Raw genomic sequence first — 22,521 nt, 5'->3', positions numbered from 1 at the left:
ATGTATTATGGTTTGGCAACCACCCTACCATGTAGGTGATCTAGGTCTTTATTAGATTTCCAATTTGTGCAATGATATTTCATTCCGCTAACTAGTGACACTTACATTCGTGTAAAGGGCGTTCAAGCCTCAAATTAAACTCAACAGACGTCGCTTTCTGGGCAGTTTTATAAACTTGAACAACCTTTTAGATGTAGGCTTTTCTGGACCTGCGTTTACTCGGACTAGGAAGACATTTGGAAGGATTATTCTTCAAGAGCGTTTGGATAGAGCGCTTGTATCAGCTGAGTGGCTGGTTTCGTGGTTATTCACTTGGTCAGAGTAGGATCTGACCATTGTCCTATACTTTTCTCGTTGGGCCTTAAGGAGAATAGAATTGGGCCTGGTTTTAAGTTTGAATCCTATTGGGTTGATGAGGTGGAGATTGTGCTTATCGTGAGGGCCTGTTGGGGCTTTGATTCTTCTAAATCTTATATTGATAACTGGAATTCCAATCTAACTTTGTGTGCAGCTAAACTAAGGTAGTGGCATCGTACAAGATTTCTGGTATAGGTCAAGGAGGAAATCAAAGATGTTTTGCACGAACTTGAGGAAATTCAGTGTTCTGATCCTCTTGCTAATTGTGTGCGACAAGATGAATTGAATGCCATATTGGGGGATCTCTGGGAGCGAGAAGAAAAATATTGGCATCAAAGATCGCGAGTTGCTTGGTTGAAGGCCGGGGATTCCAATACCCGATTCTTCCATCTCTCTACACTAGAGAAGAGATGTCGAAACCGGATTCTTCGCATCCAGGATGGTGACGGTGTTTGGGTTTCTAGAGAGTACAAGATCAGAAAGGCATTTGAAAAGCAATTTATGGCTATTTTCACATCGGATGGCCCAAGGTATTGGGGGAACGCGATGGAGGGGGTTAGGAGTGTGATTACCGAGGAGATTAATCAAGATTTGATGGCTCCGGTGTTGGAAGAGGAAGTCAGAGCTGCTGTCTTCCAGTTGGGTGCCCTGGTCCGGATGGATTTCCAGGTTTATTCTATCATAAGTACTGGTGTATGGTTAAAGACATTATCACTAGGACTACTTCTGATTTCCTTGAAGGCAGTGTTTGTTTGAGGAAGATTAATAAGACACATATTGTTCTTATTCCTAAAGTGGAGGTGCCGGAGTTAACAACTCAGTTTCGACCGATTAGCTTGTGTAACAACTCCAATAAGATTCTTTCAAAATTTATAGCTAGCCAGTTGAAAACTTGTCTTTCAGGGATTATTTCGGTTAATCAAAATGTCTTTGTCCCGGGAAGACTCATTCAGGATAATATTTTGCTTGCCCATGAGACTTATCACTATCTCAAGTTGAAGCAGGAGGGTGGAAAACATGAGTTGGCACTCAAACTAAATATGATAAAGGCCTATAATCGTGTTGAGCAGGACTTTTTCGAAGTGGCACTTATCCGATTTGGCTTCTCGAGGGATTGGATTCGCTTGATTATGGCATGTGTCACTACTGTCTCTTTTGCTATTGTACTCAATGGGAAGCCAGGACGGACTTTTTACCCATCCCGGGGTCTTCGGCAGGGTTATCCCATATCCCCTTATTTGTTTCTATTGGTAAGTGAGGTTCTCTCACTCCGCTTGACTAAGTGTGTTAGGGATGGTAGCTTGATTGGGATTCGGTTGAGTAGAGGGGGCCCTATCATGTCCCATCTCTTCTTTGCGGATGATGCTCTATTTTTTATCTGGGCTACCCTTGGAAATGCCTCGCGTCTTTCCCTAATTTTCAAGGATTACTATACTGCTTCGGGTCAAGCTATTAGTCAGGATAAGTCCAGTATTTTTTTCTCTCCTAATTCCCCAGAGCAGATGGTTTTTCTCCTGTGTGAATTACTTGGTTTCGATTGTGTTGATGATCCAGGTAAGTACTTGGGTCTTTCTACTTTGTGGGGCAGATAAAAAAAAAAAAGGCTCTTGGGTATATCAGCGACCAAATCAAGAGGAAGATGAGTGGGTGGAAACAAAATTCTCTTTTTTGGGCAGGAAAGGAGACTCTTATTAAGTCGGTAGCTATGGCTATTCCAGCCTACACAATGGCATGCTTTAAATTCCCTAAAAATGTGTGTGAGAGTTTTGATTCCCTCTTTGGGAACTTTTGGTGGGGGATGACTCCTAGAGGGAACAAAATTCATTGGCGAAGTTGGGATTTTCTAAGTCAACCTAAGGCTGATGGGGGTTTGGGATTTCGGAATCTTCAGCACTTCAATATGGCACTCTTGGCAAAACAGGTGTGGAAACTTGTGGAGAACCCTACCTCTTTATGGGCAGAGGTCTTAAAGTCTCGGTACTTCCCGGATTGCAACTTTTTTAGTGCACTGAAAGGTTATCGTGCTTCATGGAGTTGGTCTAGTTTATTAGAGGCCAGAGATATTATTCTAGCAGGTTGTTGCTGGCAGGTAGTTAATGGGTCCTCTGTCAGAGTATGGCAGGATAAATGGTTACCTAATCCTTCTCCTAGACTTCTGCCTTCTTCTACTGTGTCGCGACTAACTGCTCATGTGTTGGTTAATCAGCTAATTGATTGGGAGAGAAAGGTATGGAATTTGTCTGATATTTTGGGATCTATTGGTAGAGAGGTGGCTGAGCAAATTCAAGAAATGCCAATTGGTGAGATAGATGGTCAGGATCGACTCATTTGGCCCCATGATAAGTCAAGGAATTATACTGTGCGATCGGGTTATATTTGGATTCATCACCATGAGGTATCCACATCTAAGCCTATTACAGCATCTAGTTCCTCATACCAAATTAATAAGGTTATCTGGCCACTGCTTTGGAAGATTAAAACTATCCCTAAGGTACGCCTTTTTCTTTGGCAAGCTATCTCTGGTATCGGTGCTTCACAATATAATCTGTACCGAAGGAAACTAGCTACCAATTCTACATGCCAATTATGCGGCCAAGGCGATGAAACTTTTGAACATATTCTTTTGCTATGTCCTTGGGCGACATCTGTGTGGTTCAGGTCTCCTTTGGGGCTTAGGATCAACAAGCAAAGCATAATCCATTTTGGCGATTGGTTTTTGAACACATTTCACTCCATCAATTGTGCAAGTATTAGAGAAAAGTTTTTTTCCCTGGGCAGTGTTCTGTGCTGGCATATTTAGAATTCTCGATGCCGCTTTCTTTTTGATGGTGCCTCTCTGTCTCCGGTGAGCACTATAGAGCTGCTTGTCGGATGCACTCGGAGATATTGGCTGCCAACAGAAGGCCTCCGACAGAGCCACCAGATCCTGGCTCTAATCTGCCCTCTCTTGTTCACTGGAAGCCACCGGAGATTGGATTTCTCACAATCAATTGTGATGCTGGATGGAGTCCAAATCTGCATGCAAGACTTGGTACTATTATCAGGGATCATAGATGTAATTTTGTGGGTGGAGCAGCTAAAGCCATCTTTTGCTTATCTTCCTATCAAGCCGAAGCTGAAGCTGTCATTCTTGGCCTTGACCTTGCAAAAGAATTGGGAGAGCGTATTCAGCGCACCCGTCCATCTCCGCCGTCTATTTTGAAAAAGTCAAAAGTCAGCGTCAAATGGACGGCGGAGATGGACGGGTGCGCGGTATAATTTTCAAAGAATTGGGGCTACAACATGTTATTGTTGAATCTGACAATAAGACACTTATGGGGGATCTTATGGGTTTCAAGTCAAGCTGCTAGACTACTTATCCGATCATAGAGAGGATTCGGAATCTGGGCAGATGCTTTCTTGACTGTCGATGGCGATGGATCCCACGTAACGCGAACAACGCAGCACACACGGCTGCTTCGCTGGCCACTGAGGCGGTGGACCTTCTCCGGTGGGCGACTCAGCCACCACTGCCTCTTCTTGCCACTTTGATTTCGGATGGACTGACAGCAACAGGGATCGGCTGATGGTGTTGACTGTTTTGTTGAGTTTCTGGTTTCTTTTTCTTGTCTTTGAGATTAGATGAAGCTTTTAACTCTCTGTTTTCTTTGTTTTGTGCCTTGGTGGTATGTACTGGCCATCGTTTGGGCTTCTGCCTTTTAATGAATCATCATTAACCCAAAAAAAAGCCTCAAATTAAAAGTCCTACTAGGTTTTAGAGACTGTGATTGGTTTTAGGCCTTGGTACTTGGGCTGTAGATTTTAGGTTTCACCTAGACCCTTAAAAAGTTAGGAATTGAAGCTTTGCGGTTCGGTTTTGACACGGGCGGAGTTTTCTGCATGGCGGTTGTGGAGTCTTGCATGGATGGGTCTAGAGGGAAACCCTTATCTGTTGGGTGGTTCCGGATGCTATGAAGAAGTTAGGTTCTTCCTAACATGTCTCGGTTACTTTTGGGGTGCGTACTTTTTTTTTTTTTTTAATAACATATTATGGTTGGTAACATAGAGATTGTTTAGGAATACTTAGATTTTCTTAAGTTGTTTTACATGATTCAATTCCTTAGTATCTCACGAGCACAAATGTGTTCATGTTGTTCGTGTAGTTTTAGTAATATATGGCGTGATGTCTTTTTCAAAAGAAAACACCTAAGTGAAAAAATAATTTCTCAAAAAGATAATGAAAAAAAATCATCAATTAAACAAGTTGTGTCATTCACCTTTTAGTGTAGTGGCATTAGTCTCTTTATGTAATTGGGAGATCGTGAGTTCAACTTACAATAGACTCGTTATTGCATCTGTGTTATTAGATTAATATAAAAAAATAAATAAAAAAATAAAAAACCAAACAAGTTGATTATAAAAATATCTGACTTTGTGTTGGGATTGAAGGCGCCCTTAATAAAGTTTGTTTTCTAATTCTCTACTCTACTCCATAACCTCAAGAGCATGAAAATGTCTACTTCATGTGGATTAAAGGGGTAAGTGATCTTTGGATGATGAATGGTACGTTAACCATAAGTTACGTACCATGGTTCGCCCAATATTTACAGAGATGTTTTTGATAATGCATACTGTATAAGCAGCTTTTAAGATATGGCCCTCGATGGATCCTAAAGATCGAATCCTTTGTAATTTTGTCCAACAATGACTCATTGTGACAATTTCACAATTGTAAGACACACCTCCTTGCCGACATTCCCCAACTTTATATGGTCACGATTTTGAGAATGACATTGCATCATAACATTTGCCCAGTTGGTTTCTTTTCCAAAAGCATTTGTCCTATGTCTTGATTTGACACTAACTCCAATAGCTTGAGGAGATCGATCTTGACCATTACAACAATCATTTCTTGTCCTCAACATTGTAATGGAATTCCTTTTTCATCCATCTCTCTCTACTTTCCACCTTATACTTTGATATTCATGATTTCTATTTCTATATGTACATGTCATAGCAAAAACCGGATAATATATGTCAATATTGGATATAGCAAGTGAATTGTCGAGTGTCTCTTAAAAACACATAAAATTATTTAGATCGTAATGATTGCTACTATCTCAACATTAGGAATACGATAGTTAGACGTATTCATTTTTGTGATATAATTATTGTGCATGACTTTAGGTGACATGAATATTAGTTCAGACATTTTGAACAGAAGAAAGTGCATTGATATGCGAGTCATCAACTAAAATGGAAGTTTTTGCTAACTTGAAATGGGATGTACTTCCCAAGAGGTTGATCTCAAATCTTCTACATGCTGCACAAGTTCTTTCAAGACCTGATACGAGAAAATGCAGAGGAAGTGTCACCATGATTCAGGTTCGTATATAGTACCGGTTTATAAGCACAAAATTGCTTCACAACTCACATTCTTGGTGTCCTCAAGTGCAGCTTCTAATGCTTCAATTTTCTGCAACACGAAATATTGTCAATATGGTTTTGCAGAATAAGTTTAAATGTATAGCACATTACTAAATATTTCTGAAGCTCACTTTCTTGGCGTCTCGAAGTGCTGCTTCCAAAGCCTGGATTTTCTACAACACGAAATGCATAAAATTACAATGAGTTATCTCTTCAATGAAAGAGAATATCGGAAAGTACTGATCATTAGCGCATTATTAAGTATCTCGTTGTCATCAGAAAAAATCTAGTTAGAGACAAGAAAACGTTTCTGGCCTATTACATTTAAAGTTACTATATCAAGCAACCTATAAAGAAACAGCAACCTCTGAAAATTTAGGCTATGCTAAGCTTACCCTATTTTGCACTGCAGCCTCTTCTGAAGCATCATTACTGTATTCTTCATTACCGTTTACCTCATTGCCTGCAGATATTGCCTGAAAGATATAGATGAAGCATTATCCCCTGCTATTAAGTAAACATCATACCTTAGAAGTCTAAACTCTGATGCAACAAATTATAGTTGCTTTGGAAGTCCAAACACTCAAGGGGAACATTTTTCAGAACATGAAGGTTGATAACCTGAAGCACATTTGTGATCTCTGGATTGTTCCAGGGTCCTTTGTCACTTAAAAGGCAACCCCCATAGTCAGAACAAGTACAGCTTCCACCCAGAAAAGTCGGCAAATTGCTGCAGAAAATCGCACTTTAACATTTTGTACACGAGTTACATATAAAGATGAACCAATTACCTGTGCCTGCAAGTTGGCACTTCACTGTGTCTACCTTTGATCAATAACTTCAAGCAAGTCACTCTGATAATTGTATCCCAGCACCTGCAATAGTAAACTCTTAGATCGAAAGATAATCATTCCACTATCTAAACAGTGATTAATTGTAGCACAATTCATGGAGAAGAGAATATACTTGAATCTTTGCTAGTGTCCGTGCATCAAGGAAAGCTTTCACTGCTTTCCACAGCATCTTAAACCCATTTCCAGCATTCACAATAAACAGGCGATTTAGAGTCTGAAAATATGAATGAGTAAAATATCGACGATCATGAAAATTTCGATGGTTCGAAAAAATGAAATCTCGATGGATATATCGAGATAATATCAAATATTGATGAAAATTTTACCAAATTTTATCTAAAAGTTGTATATTCGACCAAAAATAGACTAAATATAAAATATCGAAAAAATATGAAAATTAATATCGGTAATTGTAAAAAACAGAAATTTCGAGAAAATATCGAGGATATTTTAGATATTTTACTCCTTCAAAAATAACGATTGCCTTGTGGTCATTAACCAGTATATGAACATATACAAACATGTCCTCTGCTCCTGTTAGCGATTTGTATTTTCTCTTTGAATCAAGAATGAGCTTCTAATCAAAATAATTTTTTGAAGGGACTTATTGCTGATTTCCAATGAAAGTATGTAGCCTGGTAATACTGAGTAAATTAATCGACCAAGCTGCATACTTTCATAATCATCATCGCCTATGTCCATCCATACTTGTAATTCTTGGTGACTAGTTTCCTGACTCACCAATCAAATATTCCAAAGTACCTCTGGGTAGTAATTGCTATCAATCTTCTGAATTTCCATAAACAGATACCGAGCAGGCTTCGAGAAATTCGCCAATCCCTAATGAAATATAATGCACATCATTAAGAACCTACTAACAGTCCATAACACATTTGATGGCAATATAATGCTTATTATAAGCTGCAAGTACTTAAAGCATTATAACTAAGAATGCTTACCACTCCATGTACATCTAAGATACTTGTTGTAGATGCTACATGCTTCTTAGCTGCAATGGAGCATGTAGGATATCTCACATTCAGTGTTTTCTCTTGTTCTGAGACATGATACCTTGTAAACCTTTCAAGTGTAGTCACTTGCAGTAGCTTGTTAAGGTCTACCATCCCAATCCTTTCGATGTATACTGGTCTACCATATCGGTCTACGCCATGGAATCCATGAGGATAGCATTTCTTCACTGATTCATACTCCTCAAATTTAAACTCCTGCAAATAAGTAATGACATGCACAATTACCTTATGGGCTTAAGCAACAGAACATCAGCATATATCTAGTCATTTCGAGACATCTACTTTCCCAAACACCGAATGGATACTAGATTTGGATCATGCTGTAAAACCAATATGGTAGATATATAATACATGATCATCCAGGCAAGTAGAAATTTGGTTCACCTTTAGAATTGCATCGACCTTATAATCCTCACGCCACTTCAGATAAGTCAAGAAGGCTTCTTTTGCTTTAGCAAGATCAAAGTCCCTCATTCGAAGAAACCTAACAGGAAACACAACAACAGGTGCCATTAGTAATATGCATGCAATTAACGTCAGTATACATGTAGAACACCTTAGCTTAACTAGTTGCAAATTATCAGACGACTAACCGCAGGAGTGTATGATAATCTTGGTGCTGTGGAGGAAGCTGACCCTCGAGAAACAACAGTTCTCGAAAAGACTCAACAATTTTCTGATCTTTTGGATCACGAACTCCAGCAAGAACCATTTTCATGCTCTTGCTACTACTCCCACCAAGTTTCTTGAACGACTCACGAAACTTTTTAAATCCCAAGTTCGACATTGAAGATGAAGGCTTTTTTCTTTCTTGAGGCACAGGGAAATGCCAATGGCTCTCAATGGGAGGATGGATAGTTTTGGGTTTACCTAAACTTGATGAGGGTTCATCTTCAGCTCCATCTCCACCACCTCTCTGAATCACTATATCCCTATGTAGTTTTGATGTAAGCATATGTAAACAAATATATGACTATATATATGATGACTGTGTATGGAATCAAAGTTGAGCTGTTTTCACTAGTCTAAGTGAAACAGACTTGAACTTATTCTTGTACAAAGGCCAGCCCTCATGATTTCATGTCAGATTCATGAGCTCAACATTTGTGCAGACACATAAAGAGAGAACAAGGGGAAAGAAGGTGGAGGCCAAACGTAAACAAGAAAGATATATGAAAGGGAAAACAATGAATATGGGTTGGGCATCGAATTCCATGCTTTGCCTTGCACTTTGGAATGCCTGAGCATCAAGTAAAGTGTGAACAAGACTGCAGGCAGAGAGAACGTGTTTTTTCATTTTTCAGAGAATCGTTGCTTATTTTGCACAAATTATTTGATTATATTTTACTTTTTTGTTGAGTTCAACAGCCTAATTGGGCCGTCGCATGTGAGTACCAAAGCTCTGAGCTGAAGGCCGCTCTTTGTCAGCAAAACTTGGGCCGACTGGAAATGAATAATAAATAGATGGGAAGAACAATAACTTTTTTCCTCTTAACAAGTGTCACCATCTCACGCAGTGGGGACCACTCGGGTACAAACGTGGAAAACCCTTTAGAAGCACACGTATGGCGACACGACATCATGAGCTAGCTAGCTGTATCCAGTGTCACAGACACGCTTCCGGGAAACCTCCCCAACTACGCTGACGTCATCCCCAAGCCCTCAGATAGACTCTAGTTCGCCGCTCGTGGCGGCTTTCATCTGTCGTTTCTCCACGTCTGCAATTTTAAAAATTAAAAATTACACTAAATTCCTGTGCGGCGAGGCCTATTGTTGTTAGGCTACAGCTCTCGTTTGATTGGTCCGGTGGGGCTGTAGACTTGCACTTGTTCCTAGAGGAGTAGAGGAGTAATGATTGAGAGATTCCAAAAGTAAGATATCAGGGTGGGGACCACAGAAGGGAGAAGGGTAAGGTGGGGGCCCACCTTTGAGATGCAGCCAAAAGTGGCTGAGGGAAGAGAATCCAGCTGTGTGCTACAGCTGGCATCTTATGATGAGTAGTTTTGGGTCACTGTGGCTTTCTTCGGGAGGAGTAGAAGAAGCCTTTAACCAAACGCTATGGCATTAGATTCGGAATGGAATGTATGGTCAGTTAACGTACCACACCTGCGGCTTAATTCTCCGGTGCGGACGGCAGGCAGGCGAGTTGGAGGGTTCGAGAGCTGATATATGATGTGTTACTGTGAGAATGAAAAGTCTCTGAAAAAGTCTGACTCTCAGTTAAAGATAATTTAACTACTCAGTTTTGTTAAATTATTAAATATATAGAAATTAAGTTTTTTACACTCTCGCATTTTATTTGACGCAATCATTTAAACAACTTAATGTCATTACAAAATAATTTCGTATCAAGAAATATAAATAAACACGACGCGTTCAAATAATAATATGTGTGCTATATTACTATATATCTTCCGTTTTTCGGATTGCATGATGTCATTACGCACATTCATCATGATTTGCCTAGTGATGGCCGAGCCAAGTAGGACGAAAGAGCTATAGACTTTGCAGAGGGTACGGTCCAATCCACATCATGGGCACTCCATGCCTTGGTTGAGATGGAGACTACGTCCAACTGCAATACGCCATATAACGTAAGTCGGAAAATTCATTAGTAGTATGAGTGGTCTAATCAGAGTAAAGAAGATTCAGATCCTCGATGACCTTGCTAGTTACATAGCTGCTCCATGCTCATTATTCATTACTTGGCGGAGGCTCCACGTACATTATTAGGCGCGCTCTCTGGCTATCTTCATTATCGTCGGTCACCCCAAACAAAACGCACAAATCGTGTACAATTTTACATCAACTTTGATGGGGCAATGAAGCAATTAGCAACCAGTAACCCTAGACCAGAAAATATCAAGAGTACCCTTAAATATCCCAGCAATGTTGCTATACTCTATTTTGGAAATGTTGCTATACTCGCAACTATTAATCACAACGATATTTGTGGTGCGTGGCCACTCAGTGTCTTGGCCTATATGCCCAACTGGATGCCATGCTTGAGAAATGAGCATAGCAAACTCCTTCCCACCTTACCTTCCCTCTATTCATTGCCCAAATCTGGGGCCAAATCAAATCCCTAATTGCAAATTAACTCCTTGCTTCAAGATTATGCAAAGGATACATAAGCCAGTTCACCATATGCACAAAACAAGTAAAGAATTCACTTCAGTCATATTCATCTTCAAAGTTCAAAACACTAAACATTTTTGTGTGCACTTTCATCTTTTGCATCTCCAATAGCAAATCCTCACATACAAACAATTACAAGTACACATCTCCTAGCAGAAAAATGCAAAAGATGAACTGCACCACAAGCAAGAAACCTCCTCCAAATTTACAAATGTACTACAAACCCATTACCCGACCCGCCTCATTACCCGAGAACCCGACCCGTTTAAGATCCTCCACACGCGCGGTCAAACCCACCAAAATTCAACTACCCGTTGACTTTACTCAAGAAGTCAACTCCTTCACCTCTGGTTGAGGTTGTCCCAAAGCAATGAACACTGCCTCTTTGCAAACCCAACCCTATGCTTCTCCAAATCATAAACCACCTCAAACCCTTGCTGCTGGTAATTCCCGAAAATGGCCCCGGGCCCACCGCCGGACTCCTTCTCATCGCCGCCGTTCATCAACATCCAACACCCCACTTTCCGCTTCTTCCCCGTCCCATCGCCACCGTCCGTGAACTCGTAAAAATAGTTCTTCCTAGGCAGCACCACACTCGATTTCTCCCCCACGAAATGCAAAGTCACGGCGGGAACTTCCATAACGCCGTCGTAGTAGTAACACGGCCCGAGCCCGGTCCCGTCCTCGACCTGAGTCGCCCGCTTGTGAACTCGCCCGACTCGGCGGTCGAACTCGGCCACCAGCGAGTTATAGAACCGCTGCGGCAACATAGTGAACGTCGTCCCGGAGTCCACCACAACTCCGCCGTTCCCTTTCTCGTCTACCCTTTTGAGAAACTCCGGCGCCGGAACAACCCTTTTCCCGATAGATATTCCGGCCAAACCAACACAGTAGAAATAAGGGTGCTTCGGGTTGTACAGCATGGAAGTGTAGGTATACTCGTCAGCTCCATGGGCAGAATTCTGATCATAGCGGCCGAGGATGAGCGGACTCGGTCTCCCAACTCGTTCCTGGTCAAAGGAGTGAGAAACCAAACAGTAAGAGAACTGGTTACCGAGGTGGGGAGAGGACCTGGCGAGCTGAGCCGGAAGAGAAAGAAGTCCCCGGCCGAAGCCGGCAACACCAATCGGCTCGCCGAGGGCAGAATGGGAACACCCGAAAGTGAAGTTGGGAAGAAGTAAGGACGGCGTTGACATGGGGATTGATAAGCTGTATCGGAAAAGCTTGGAGATCAAGCTTCCGTCGCCGTAAGCGTAATAAAACGGCGGGCATTTGAAAGAGGAGCACTCGGAGAGCTCGATGGAGTCGAGAGGGCAGTTGGCGATGGCGCAGAGAGAGCGGGAACTGAGGGCGGAGTGGGCGGCGGAGCAGGAGTGGGAGTCGCAGGAAACTGCGGCGTTTTGGGGGATTTTGGGAGGGGGGAAGGTGGAGTTAGGCTTGCCTTCGCAGAGAATGCACTCGAAGGGAGAGCAGGGGAACCAGACGAGGTCGCTGCCAGTGTCCATGTAGAGGGAGATGGACTGAGGAGGGGAGGAGCCGAGAGTGAAGGAGAGAGTGTAGTCGCTTCCGGGGGAGAGTGGGAGAGAGACTTGTTGGGTGGTTTTGCGGTGGCGGTGGCGGTGGAAGCGGGTGGCGGAGCGCGTGGCGGTGGCTTTGAGGAGGTGGTGGGTGGTGTTGAACTGGGTTTGGGAGAGGGAGTGGGTTAGGGGAAGGAAGAGTGTTTGGGAGAATGAAACAGAGAGGTAAGTGAAACAGAGTATTAGAAACAGAGGAGAAGGAGAAGCCATTGAAAGAGAGTAGAGAGAGAGAGAGAGAGAGAGTGGGGAGTGAAGTATTTAACAAGAGGAAGGTTCTGGTGGGTTTTGCTTTGATGGGTTCTTGGGAAATGACTAATCTAAAATCTTGTTAATTAGCAGAGGGCAATTTGGATTAGGCATTCCTAAAAAGAGAGGGATTTGACAGAAACAGAGTCTATGGGTGTGACTGAAGTTTCTTCTACTTTGAACACAATTTATAATAGATGATTTTTGTCCTAAGATTTGATCTTATCATTAGGTTTAATAACTCATTTTGACCTAACTGTATTGTTAATACTTTTCATTTCTATTTGACTTCAATAATTGTTGTTTTAGTAAAATGAGGTACAGATATTTTGTAACTCTATCATAATCAATAGGTTCAACTGAGGAACTGTTGTGTGAAGTCTTTGTACTTCCAGCTTGCATGCCTTTAAACCTTTGCTTAAGTTGGTAGGACAAAACAGGGTCAAGCATTCAAGGTTGTGATTAAAGTTCCTTGTACTTTCTACTAAAAATTTTGGTGACATATATATAGTTTCTGCCAGAAGGCTAAGATTTGGCCAATAACTCTCTTATCCATGGAGCTCGACCCAACCATAAAATTATAGTGATTGATTATGACTTGAGTTTATATCCATGATATTCGTCTACTACACAATAAGTAGATTTTGTTTAATTTGAAAGCAATTTGACTCCATGAATGGTATTTTTTGTTATGCTTCTCATTAGTTTATCTGTATATCAAACTAAATCTGTTTATTTTAAAACTTCTATATACGTGTCAATGGATTATTTATGCCTTTTTATAACAACTCGGTGAACTTCACATTCATTCTCCATATAGATGTGCGCTGATTCAGTCTTTGAGTTCCTTCAAATGGCTTGAATTCCCAACCAAGAACTTGAGTAGTATGAACGTTGGTAATGCAATAATTAAGAAGTAGCAATCTAATTGGGAGCATGAAATATAATCTTCTCTCAAAACAATAATGGGAAGGGGAGACGCATCATGTTGAGCTCATGTTGAGTAAGAATAGGCAAACGGGGTCTAGTAACATAAGTCTTCTATTCGTATTAGAGATGTTTTGATTTCAGTATAGTTACTGCATATTATTAGTTATAATTAATTTTCAACCTTGTAATTGTATGTACTAATTGAAAAGTAAAAATGGAATCCAAATGTATTGCATTCTAGATTTTTTCTTTTTCTTTTTCTTGAGTAACTGTAATATTAAAAGAACATAAAAATTAGCAAAAAAGTAGATAAACAATAAAAAGGCCTAAAACTTCAATTAGGATGCTATTCAAGTTGGACAGTCAAACTTAGTGATAGTACAAAGAAAACCAGTTAGGTAGTAGGAAAGTTGCACAATTAAACGTTAGCATATGTAATCATGTTATCTTTTTGTTAATTATGACACCGTTGTGAGAAAGAAAATAGAGTCATTGAAACAATATTCTTTGTTAGTTGATGCTTGTTAAAATACATATACTCTGTAGAGATTCTTGATATTATTTTGAGATTTATTCTGGATGCTTACTATAATCAGGGTTTAGCCTCCACTTGCCCCCTTACATCGGCAAACATCACCGGTTCTTTATTCAAAGAAGAAACAGCAGTTATTGAGATGCATGATAGCTAGGACACCATACAGCAGCCACAGAAAAATAACACAGTATAAACACATTGAAGTTTTCTTTTTTATGAGATAAACAAAATGAAGCTTCTATTTGAAATTTTGACTCTCCAAAAATTAGTAGGTGATTAGTTAAAATTAGTCTTAGTTTGTTACAGCAACTAGCAGTTACTAACTTATCATCTTATACGTACACCTGGTAAGTTTCTAGCTCATTGGTTTGTTACTCCTATTTATGTATATATATATATATATATATATATATATATATATATATACAATGCAAGTGCACCATTCTTACCAAGCATGAGAATTCTGCTTCAACGAAATTTTTTCTCTAAATTTGTCGCGTCAATTTCTCCTTGATCCAAACAGAAACTATGAGCGTATTTCTCCAACAAGCAGCGCATACATGGGAGAGGAAGAAATCGAAAAATGAGAAAAGCAAAAGCAAAAGAGTAAAATTTCGTCTTCCGGCAAAGATTAGATCAATAAAATCTGAAGAACCAAGATCAACATTGAAGAAAAAATCGTATGCTGCACAGTTGAAGGTGTGGTTGGGCATAAGACATCCAAGAAATCAAGAATAGCCAACAAAAGCTGTGAAACTCTTCCCAGACGTGTGTGATTTCTTGATATCTTTCAAGAGTTTGATAACTTTGCATCATATTCTTCATCCTTACGAAGCAGTAACTGTGGAATCTGGTTATCAACGGCAGGTCAAGAACTATACATTAAAGCGAGCAATTGAGCAATTTAGGGTTTTTAATCAATTGAGATTTCATGATTTCTCTCATAATTTCAAAAAATTTAGTCCCTAGCTATATGTAAAATCGACATGACAATAATCATGCCACTCCTAAGTTATTTTGTTCGTTGCTGCTCGTATTAGCCTTGTGTTGTCTTTAAGAGCATCTTAATCTTGTCAGGAATTCACTTCTTTCATATTGCAACCTCATTGAGGCTTCTACTTCTTTCATATCACATACATCTTAATCTTCTGAAGTTTCTTTTGCAATTTCCAAAATCCGAACCGAATTGGCTAAGAGACATACGTATACATTGTTTCAACATAAATGAACAAGAATGTCAAAAATTGATAATCAAGATGAGAGATGATTTAGATGATTATTTAGATTTTTTTTTTTTTAAACAAACTTAACTCATTTAACAAAAAAAAGAGTTTCGGATAAAACCAATAGTTTTCCACTTTTCCATTGTTAATAAAGAATTCGAGACGATGTCAATTTTAACAAAAATATAGATGCTTTTGTCACGTACAGTACGTGTTATGAACTTGTTCTGTCTTCTTTTTTGATCGGAATGTGTACGTTCCTGATCTGTCTTCATGATTCTATGTTATCAACATTTCTCTAAAAAAATGAAAAAATAATATTAAATGGTGCCATATAAATGCAGATCGATTACGTGATGAGAAGTTGAGAACTGAGAAATCCTAATTCCCACCAGTAAAAAGACAGATATTATTTACTATACATACATTGAAGCCAGAATTAGTGGAAGAACGTAGATATTGGCCGGGGGTGCCCAGCTTAAACACATATATATATGCTGTGTCTAGAAAATTAGGGCAGACAACTAAATGTGTTAATTAATTTTTTTTTTATAGCTAATAGTTTAAATTTAGGTGTAGTTTGTTGGTTTTGGCTGTCATTTGTGTTTGTTACCCAAACAAGTACGTATAAATCCGCTAATCCCTTTCTAATGTTCATTAAGCAATAGAAGTTAAGAACAGCTTCAGAGAGGAAATATATAGAGAATTTGAAAGCAAATTAACTATGAGCATTTTTCTGCAGCACGCCGCGCATACTTGGAATGATGCACCGGAAAATGATCACTGCTCACTCTCCGATGAGCATTGCAACAACCAGAGGGTTGCAACTCGGCTTGCGAAAGAAAATGCAGTAGAGGCTGATCATGAACCAGGGTCTCCCTACAAAAAGGGTTCGCATGCCAGACTAAAATTGAAAAGCTGGATGGCGAGAATTAAACATAAAAAATCGAAAGGGGAGACCAAAACCTAATGATACGAATCGTCCGATCTCCTCCAATTAGTTATAAGAATTCTTGATGAGCAGGGATTAATTTCTAGATGTTCAATCTCTTCTCATGTAGCTGGTGTACTGCCCAGGCTAGCTGGTGTTGGTCTAGCAGAGACGCCAATAGAGCTGCAGAGGACCATTTCGCTTCGTTGGCTTGAAGGAAGATGTGCCCGGCTAGTTGGATTCAACGGCCTCCTTCTTGATTGACCCAAATTCTTCTGTATGATGGTGCTCCGCCTCCTCCTTTTCGTTTTTCTTTGGTGCTAATGAACCGAAAAAAAAAAAAAAAAGTCTTGTTATGTTACCAGATAAAAATGAAGTTTTAGGTCAAGAACTTCTTTGTAGGTGCTTTCTTTTCGCCTTGTATTCCTTCATTATCACAATTTGTGAACTTTTGTTTTGAATAGCGGTATTGAATTCAAGAAGAGAATTCTTTTTCTTAAAAATGATTAGGGTTGCTAGCTGGTGGTTCATCGTGTTCATTTATTCCAGAAAATAATTTCTTGTTACACATCCTCACGTGCTAGGCAAGAAATATAATCAAGGATGGTACTAAATATATGTATATATAATGTATGTAACTAAATCATGATAAGTTTTATACGTACATTAATTGTAGAAATCAAGCATGGAACTGCTCTCAACAAAATCATGAACATTTTGATACATAGAAACGTTAATTTACTTCTGGCCTATCTCTTAACAGTGATAATAGCAATATGTATGCAAAACCACGCCTTCTTGGCCTGTGTTTCTATCTTAAATTAGAGTCTGAGAAAACCAAAGAATTATATCTCAGCTCCACCGTAGTTCATGACAATTTTCTACCTATGAGAGTTCGATCTCCTATGACATGATACAAACTTTCATTGTTACAAGTTAAACTAAGGCCTCAAGCTAGGATGATCGTAAACAAAAACATTCAGTTCAAGTTCTCAACGTTTGATACACTTCATCACTTCTCTCTTTCGTCTATGTCCAATCCAATTTAAGTCGTCTAACAAACATATGCCATATATAGCCTGATACGTAGGCACGCAATATATATGTGACGAGATTGGATATATATATATATATATATACGATCATATCAGGCGTCATGAATATATTTGAAACTTAGCATTGGTCATCGAAAATCCACAGAACCGTAGCTTTTCAGAAGACATACAAATACTTTATGCAAGAAATTGAACAAAATACTGAAAGAAAGTCTGAAACATATAACAAATACGTGTGACCGGCCGTGGCATATGATTTGGTGGCTAAAAAAGCCCTGTTCTTTTTGGCTGTAGTTCCAGAAATAACTAAGTTTCTCAGCGTCTCTCACTTAGCTTTCAGCTCCATTCCAGTGAACCAGCACGGCAGCACCGCCTGCCAAATGCCCGGTGCATGGCTACCAATCAAGCTCGGGACTTTGGCCACAACCCAAAACCAAAAAGCATCAAAAACCAAACAGATATAGGCATATAGCTGCAGCCAGCTAATTCCCTTTGGTTTTTACTCTCCCTGGAGATCAAGAAAGGTGCACGAACACAAAAGGAGGAGTTGTTCATAGTTTCATACACACGTAACAAGCTAGCATGCATGATGGAGACGCATGCCTGTATTGCTTGTATCATATATCATAGTGTAAACGTGCGTGAACATATACTTACACATATATGTACGTATGTGACACACTGAAACAGACGTCTTCTCTATCGGTATCAGCCGATTCAGCCCTACCCCATATAAAATTGGATTTTTCGAGCAGATACAGTTCTGGCATAGTTTTCAAATCATGGATACCATGCATTCAGTATACCTAATTCCAGAAAAGAGCTAGGAAAATCAATGGTCATGGGAGTCCTAGTTTTGCTTAGCTTATCCTGCATGCTACTCGGGTCATTTTCATGAATCGAAGCTTATTGCTGTAAGCCAGCAAGCTAGCTAGCTACCCCTTATAATGCTCACCAGAGAGTTCATGCCTATATAAATATGCAGAAGAAAAGGGAAAGAAAAAACATCGATCATAATTCGACTTCTAAATTGATCTGCTTCCAATAATATGGTTTGTGCTAATTAACTACGAAAGTTTATGGTGCGCCGTTTGGTTTTATATACAAATATGTTCAGACAATCTTTAACAAATTAAGCATGCATAAATATTGGAGGTTTCTAACAACTTCTTTTAAATATGTAAGTGAAGAATCTGATGAATGAGTATATGATTAGTTAAAGCCTTACGGGGTTGGTATGTATGCCCCATTCGGATTATAGATAATTAGTCTCGTGTAGTTGCCTCGATATATATTATGTCTAGCAGTAGGAGAGAATTTGATTTATGTTGGGCATATATACTTTGCGACAATATTAAGCATTCAAAGATCAATAATGATGGTCGATCAGTACGTGTAGGTAGGTGCAGCATATATATCATTGATGCTCTCGTTCACGTATATATTATAGAACTGTGGACCAAATCCAGCTGGGTTTCAAGGATCGAGTATTCTGAAACCTGGAGTCCATGATTCTCTAAAGATCACAGAGTTGAAACTATGGTAGAGGCCGTAGAGCATGCCTTAACTATCGTATTCAACCCTGCTGTGGAATCTTTACCAGCTGTAGAAGATATGTATATATTAATTTCCACAGTAAAACCGTAAAATTATGTAGCATCAAAACTGGACATGATTGAGACGAGTAAAAGTTGGTAAGTAAATGTTGTTCTATCAGCTCGTTAGGTAGATTATAATTTGTAATGACACAGGATGCTTGTGAGACAGATCGATTGAAAGTCATGGGGTTCTGAAGGCCCTTTCTGCATATATAGGCTGGGGATATCCTACAAATTAACTCGATCGATCACAGGTATGATGCAAAAGCCAAAACACCATACTGATCGAGCTAGCTAGCTGTATAGATTAGATCCTGGCCTTTTCTGTTGCTCATAAATCTTGAATTAATTTGATCCAAGCTTGGATCCACGTACTTTTGGCCATATTTCTGAATCCTAATTAAGTACAGTTAACAAGTGAAAGAATAATTACTCATGTACATTTTGCACTTGAATTGAACTTTGCATTATATTAGTTTGTTTGGTTTCAGAGGAGGCAACTGGCCAACTACCATGAGATGATCTGATATATCCTTTTATCTATCCCAAATTCCCAACATATAGATCCTCATGGTTTAGATCTGCTAGTTTGGAGAACCTGAGACAATTAATTAATTTTTTCGCTGAAGGACCAATAATTCTTGATTCTCACTCAGATAAATGTGACAGCTGATAACCATCTTATTCCTGGCAAATGCAACGCAAGATTTCATATTTCATATTCTCTTTCACACATTGTTCACCATCTTCCAATCAAATTATCAGGAAAACATATATAATTTTCATTAGTTTAATTGAAAAAACATTTTTGAAGATTAAACAGAAACAATAGGGATACATAAAAATCACCAACAAATTAATTCTTGTAATAATCATAGCCATGTAATTAATTGCCAAGTAATTAACAGTAGTAGGTGGGGTAATCACGTTTCTACTTATTCTCAAAACCATAACAAACGATGACAACGGAAGGTTTGAATACTGTAAAATATTTTTTAGTTTCTTTCAATATTTCAGATAAAATATCATCCTTGGTGAAGAATTAAAATGTTCGTTGATCATTTTGAGCCAATTAAACACCTCAGGATATCCTTCGCAGATGAAGAGCTTATCAAGAAATTAAGCTAGTGATCTTCATTCATGTCTTGATGATGCATCCATGAAGAAGACCACTAGTAAACTATGTTCAATATATACATGCCAGAGTAATAATTCCGATGATGACGCAGAAATTTCATTATACCATTAGAAGGTCGTATCCAGGCCAGTTAGCAATGGAACCAATTTGCAGCCTCAATAAGGCAAACAAAGCCAAGCTGCACACACAAGCACTTAACCCGAATCATCCAAATAATACCAGAAGGACTTGTTACGAGCAAAAAGAGAGATCTCGCATAAATAACACAACCTTACTGGGAACAACAGCCAGGTAGAGGCCCATAGAGTACTCCCAAAGCAACACTGTAGTCCAATCAACCAAGAAGGTCAAATCAACTTCAATTGAACCGTCTTCAAATGCTTAGGTCAATTGACACACTCAGCAAATCAGGAACTGTCTTCCTCTATGTTTAGGTCTACGAACATCAAATGGTAACTAGAAAACCAATTGAACATTTAAAATTATAAAAGCTTTTGTGCAAAATATATCATATAAAAGGTTAGCAACATACGAATCAATTGACACAATTATAAAATAGATTTCAAAGTAGTTTATATTTGCTTATTTAAATTATGACCTCCTATTTAAGATTTCTGACAATCTGATTACGCCACTATTCTGGTGTGAAATCGTGGAGGCTGGCCGGTGGTGGTGGAGTAACGGTGTAGAAGGGTCAAATATTATATAAAGTATACATATCAACCAATCATGTCTCAATTTGAAAAACTGAGAGGGTTCAATTGACTTCCCTCGCCCCATTGTGGCTACGCCACTGCACCAGAACAACCCCCACACCAGCATATGTCGTCAGCCATAAGTTGCACGACGAGACGACAATCACAACTCAGAAGCAAATGTAAACCACCAAAAGAACGACTGCAGCCGATTCCACCACCGTGATCATAGGGTGGCATCGATCATGTGAACAAAATTCCAGCACTCTTGACTCACCCAGATAATCAGAGTTTCATCTCATAGAAATTGTTTTTTTGATTGAAGTCACATAGAAATTGTTTATCTCAACTAAATATCTTTTTACATGACCCTTGTTAAAAACTGTGTTATTTGCTTTTTATAATCTAGCATATGCTGGAAATGTGATTAATATTCATATCAAAGCTAATATATACAAGTTTATGTTTTGCTACATAAGAGATATCAGCCGCGAATCCAAAGTTATCTCATGGATAATGTCTATAAACACTTCCTTTTTTGGCTAATGGTGCTTCATCAGAGGGATTATTCTTTCCTACTAGAAATCTAAGAGCTTTAACTAACTAAACTTGAGAATTTCTTTCAATATTGTACACTAATCTCAGACGATATATGAATCAAAGAGCTCCATGATCCTTGGTTTGCTAATTGGTATCTTATCAGTTTCAAAATTCATTTTCTCATAAAAACCCAGAACTATTACCTAACTAAACTTGATAGTTTCCACCAATGTCTCATATAAAATTAGTTGGCCTGATGTATCTCCATTGAGAAGTGAGACCAATTACAGTTACCACCGAGTGGTTTTCTTCTTGTTAACGACATGTAGGTGCTATGCACATAGCATGACAACGAAGTTTGTCATAAAGATATTGTGTCGACTCACTCACATATGCATGGCTGGTAAACCGTGATGTAACATGTTCAATTCGTGTTAGCATTATAGGATGAATGAGATCAAATCTGTCCTCTCATAAAACTTGGAAACTTCTAAACCACAGACGGTGATGTTTCTGGATTACATGTACAATGTATGATAACCTCATGATCAGCCGGTATAGACTTGAGTATGGGTGTCCCTATACTAGCACACTAGCACTAGCATTGTGCATCACATGCAATAATTCTACGAACTCCTTGAGCTGAAAGAAAGTATCAATGGAGAAGGTAAATCTGTATACTGGTATTAGAATCTGAACATACAGAATACACAAGTTATGCACAACTGCACATACCTTTAACATAGTCTATCCTCTTGGGTTACAAAGTCTACGCACTTAATAGGGAAAGAAGATCTGAACTCTGAAGATGTATCATGTTCAACCCGAATTATAATAGAAATCACAGCTGTTAAGGCAAAGGCTTAATCTTTTCCAACAACTTTTCAGCCTCAATGAATCCAAATGATCCCACGGATAGATATTTTATATGTTTCCATCTGTTCAATTATGAATATGATAAGTATGTCTTAACAATGAATAATTGGAGGTAAAAGAAAACTAGAGCATAGTATTCACCAACAGCCGAAATTACAAACCTGGGTGTATAAGGTAGTGCAAAACAATGGAGGTGAAGATGGTTGACAGAGTTAAATGGTGGTTGATGAAAGCCAAATCTGTCAAAAAAACAGTAAGATCTCAGTTAATTAGAATTACACCTAAGAATCAAACTGTTTTCTTTCATAACCATCATTTACAGGAACTTTCAGTCATACCAACTAATTAGTATTTTGACTCCAGTTGTATATAGCTTTATGAGATATGCACT

The 22,521-nt window shown here is 39.0% G+C and overlaps 4 protein-coding genes across 5 annotated transcripts in view; 1 reads left to right on the top strand and 3 right to left on the bottom strand.

The window, feature by feature from the left end:
• The first annotated feature begins 903 nt into the window (after positions 1-903).
• Positions 904-3,033, top strand: LOC101302660. The gene is made up of 4 exons (XM_004301155.1): positions 904-1,042; positions 1,261-1,911; positions 2,034-2,848; positions 3,016-3,033. Exons 1-4 carry the CDS (start codon positions 904-906, stop codon positions 3,031-3,033), a joined length of 1,623 nt encoding a protein of 540 aa, XP_004301203.1.
• Positions 3,034-5,605: 2,572 nt separating this feature from the next.
• LOC101302365 (sec14 cytosolic factor-like) lies at positions 5,606-8,646 on the bottom strand. The gene is made up of 11 exons (XM_004301154.1): positions 8,242-8,646; positions 8,033-8,132; positions 7,577-7,843; positions 7,380-7,457; positions 6,730-6,831; positions 6,589-6,638; positions 6,385-6,493; positions 6,159-6,239; positions 5,895-5,936; positions 5,771-5,812; positions 5,606-5,680 (listed from the first exon to the last, which is right to left on the bottom strand). Exons 1-11 carry the CDS (start codon positions 8,601-8,603, stop codon positions 5,606-5,608), a joined length of 1,308 nt encoding a protein of 435 aa, XP_004301202.1. The 5' UTR covers positions 8,604-8,646.
• A 2,481-nt stretch (positions 8,647-11,127) lies between these two features.
• On the bottom strand, positions 11,128-12,573 carry LOC101302081 (aspartic proteinase nepenthesin-2-like). The gene has a single exon (XM_004301153.1). The coding sequence runs from the start codon at positions 12,571-12,573 to the stop codon at positions 11,128-11,130; it is 1,446 nt and encodes a 481-aa protein (XP_004301201.1).
• A 9,305-nt stretch (positions 12,574-21,878) lies between these two features.
• LOC101305557 (histidine triad nucleotide-binding protein 3-like) overlaps positions 21,879-22,521 on the bottom strand; it is a 1,919-nt gene continuing 1,276 nt past the window's right edge. Inside the window, exons 3-5 of one of the 2 annotated variants that reach the window (XR_184647.1) lie at positions 22,292-22,369; positions 21,990-22,192; positions 21,879-21,896 (exon numbers count right to left, since the gene is read on the bottom strand). Coding sequence is in view for 1 of the 2 variants with exons in the window: in XM_004299394.1 (XP_004299442.1) it covers positions 22,105-22,192; positions 22,292-22,369 (166 nt within the window). In the remaining variant the exon portion in view is untranslated. The other variant, XM_004299394.1, reaches the window with a different exon arrangement.

The sequence above is a fragment of the Fragaria vesca genome, linkage group LG5 (genome assembly GCF_000184155.1).
Source record: "Fragaria vesca subsp. vesca linkage group LG5, FraVesHawaii_1.0, whole genome shotgun sequence".
Taxonomy (NCBI): Eukaryota; Viridiplantae; Streptophyta; class Magnoliopsida; order Rosales; family Rosaceae; genus Fragaria; species Fragaria vesca.
Note: the sequence above shows the minus strand (reverse complement) of the source record. Positions and strands in the feature narration are given on the sequence as shown.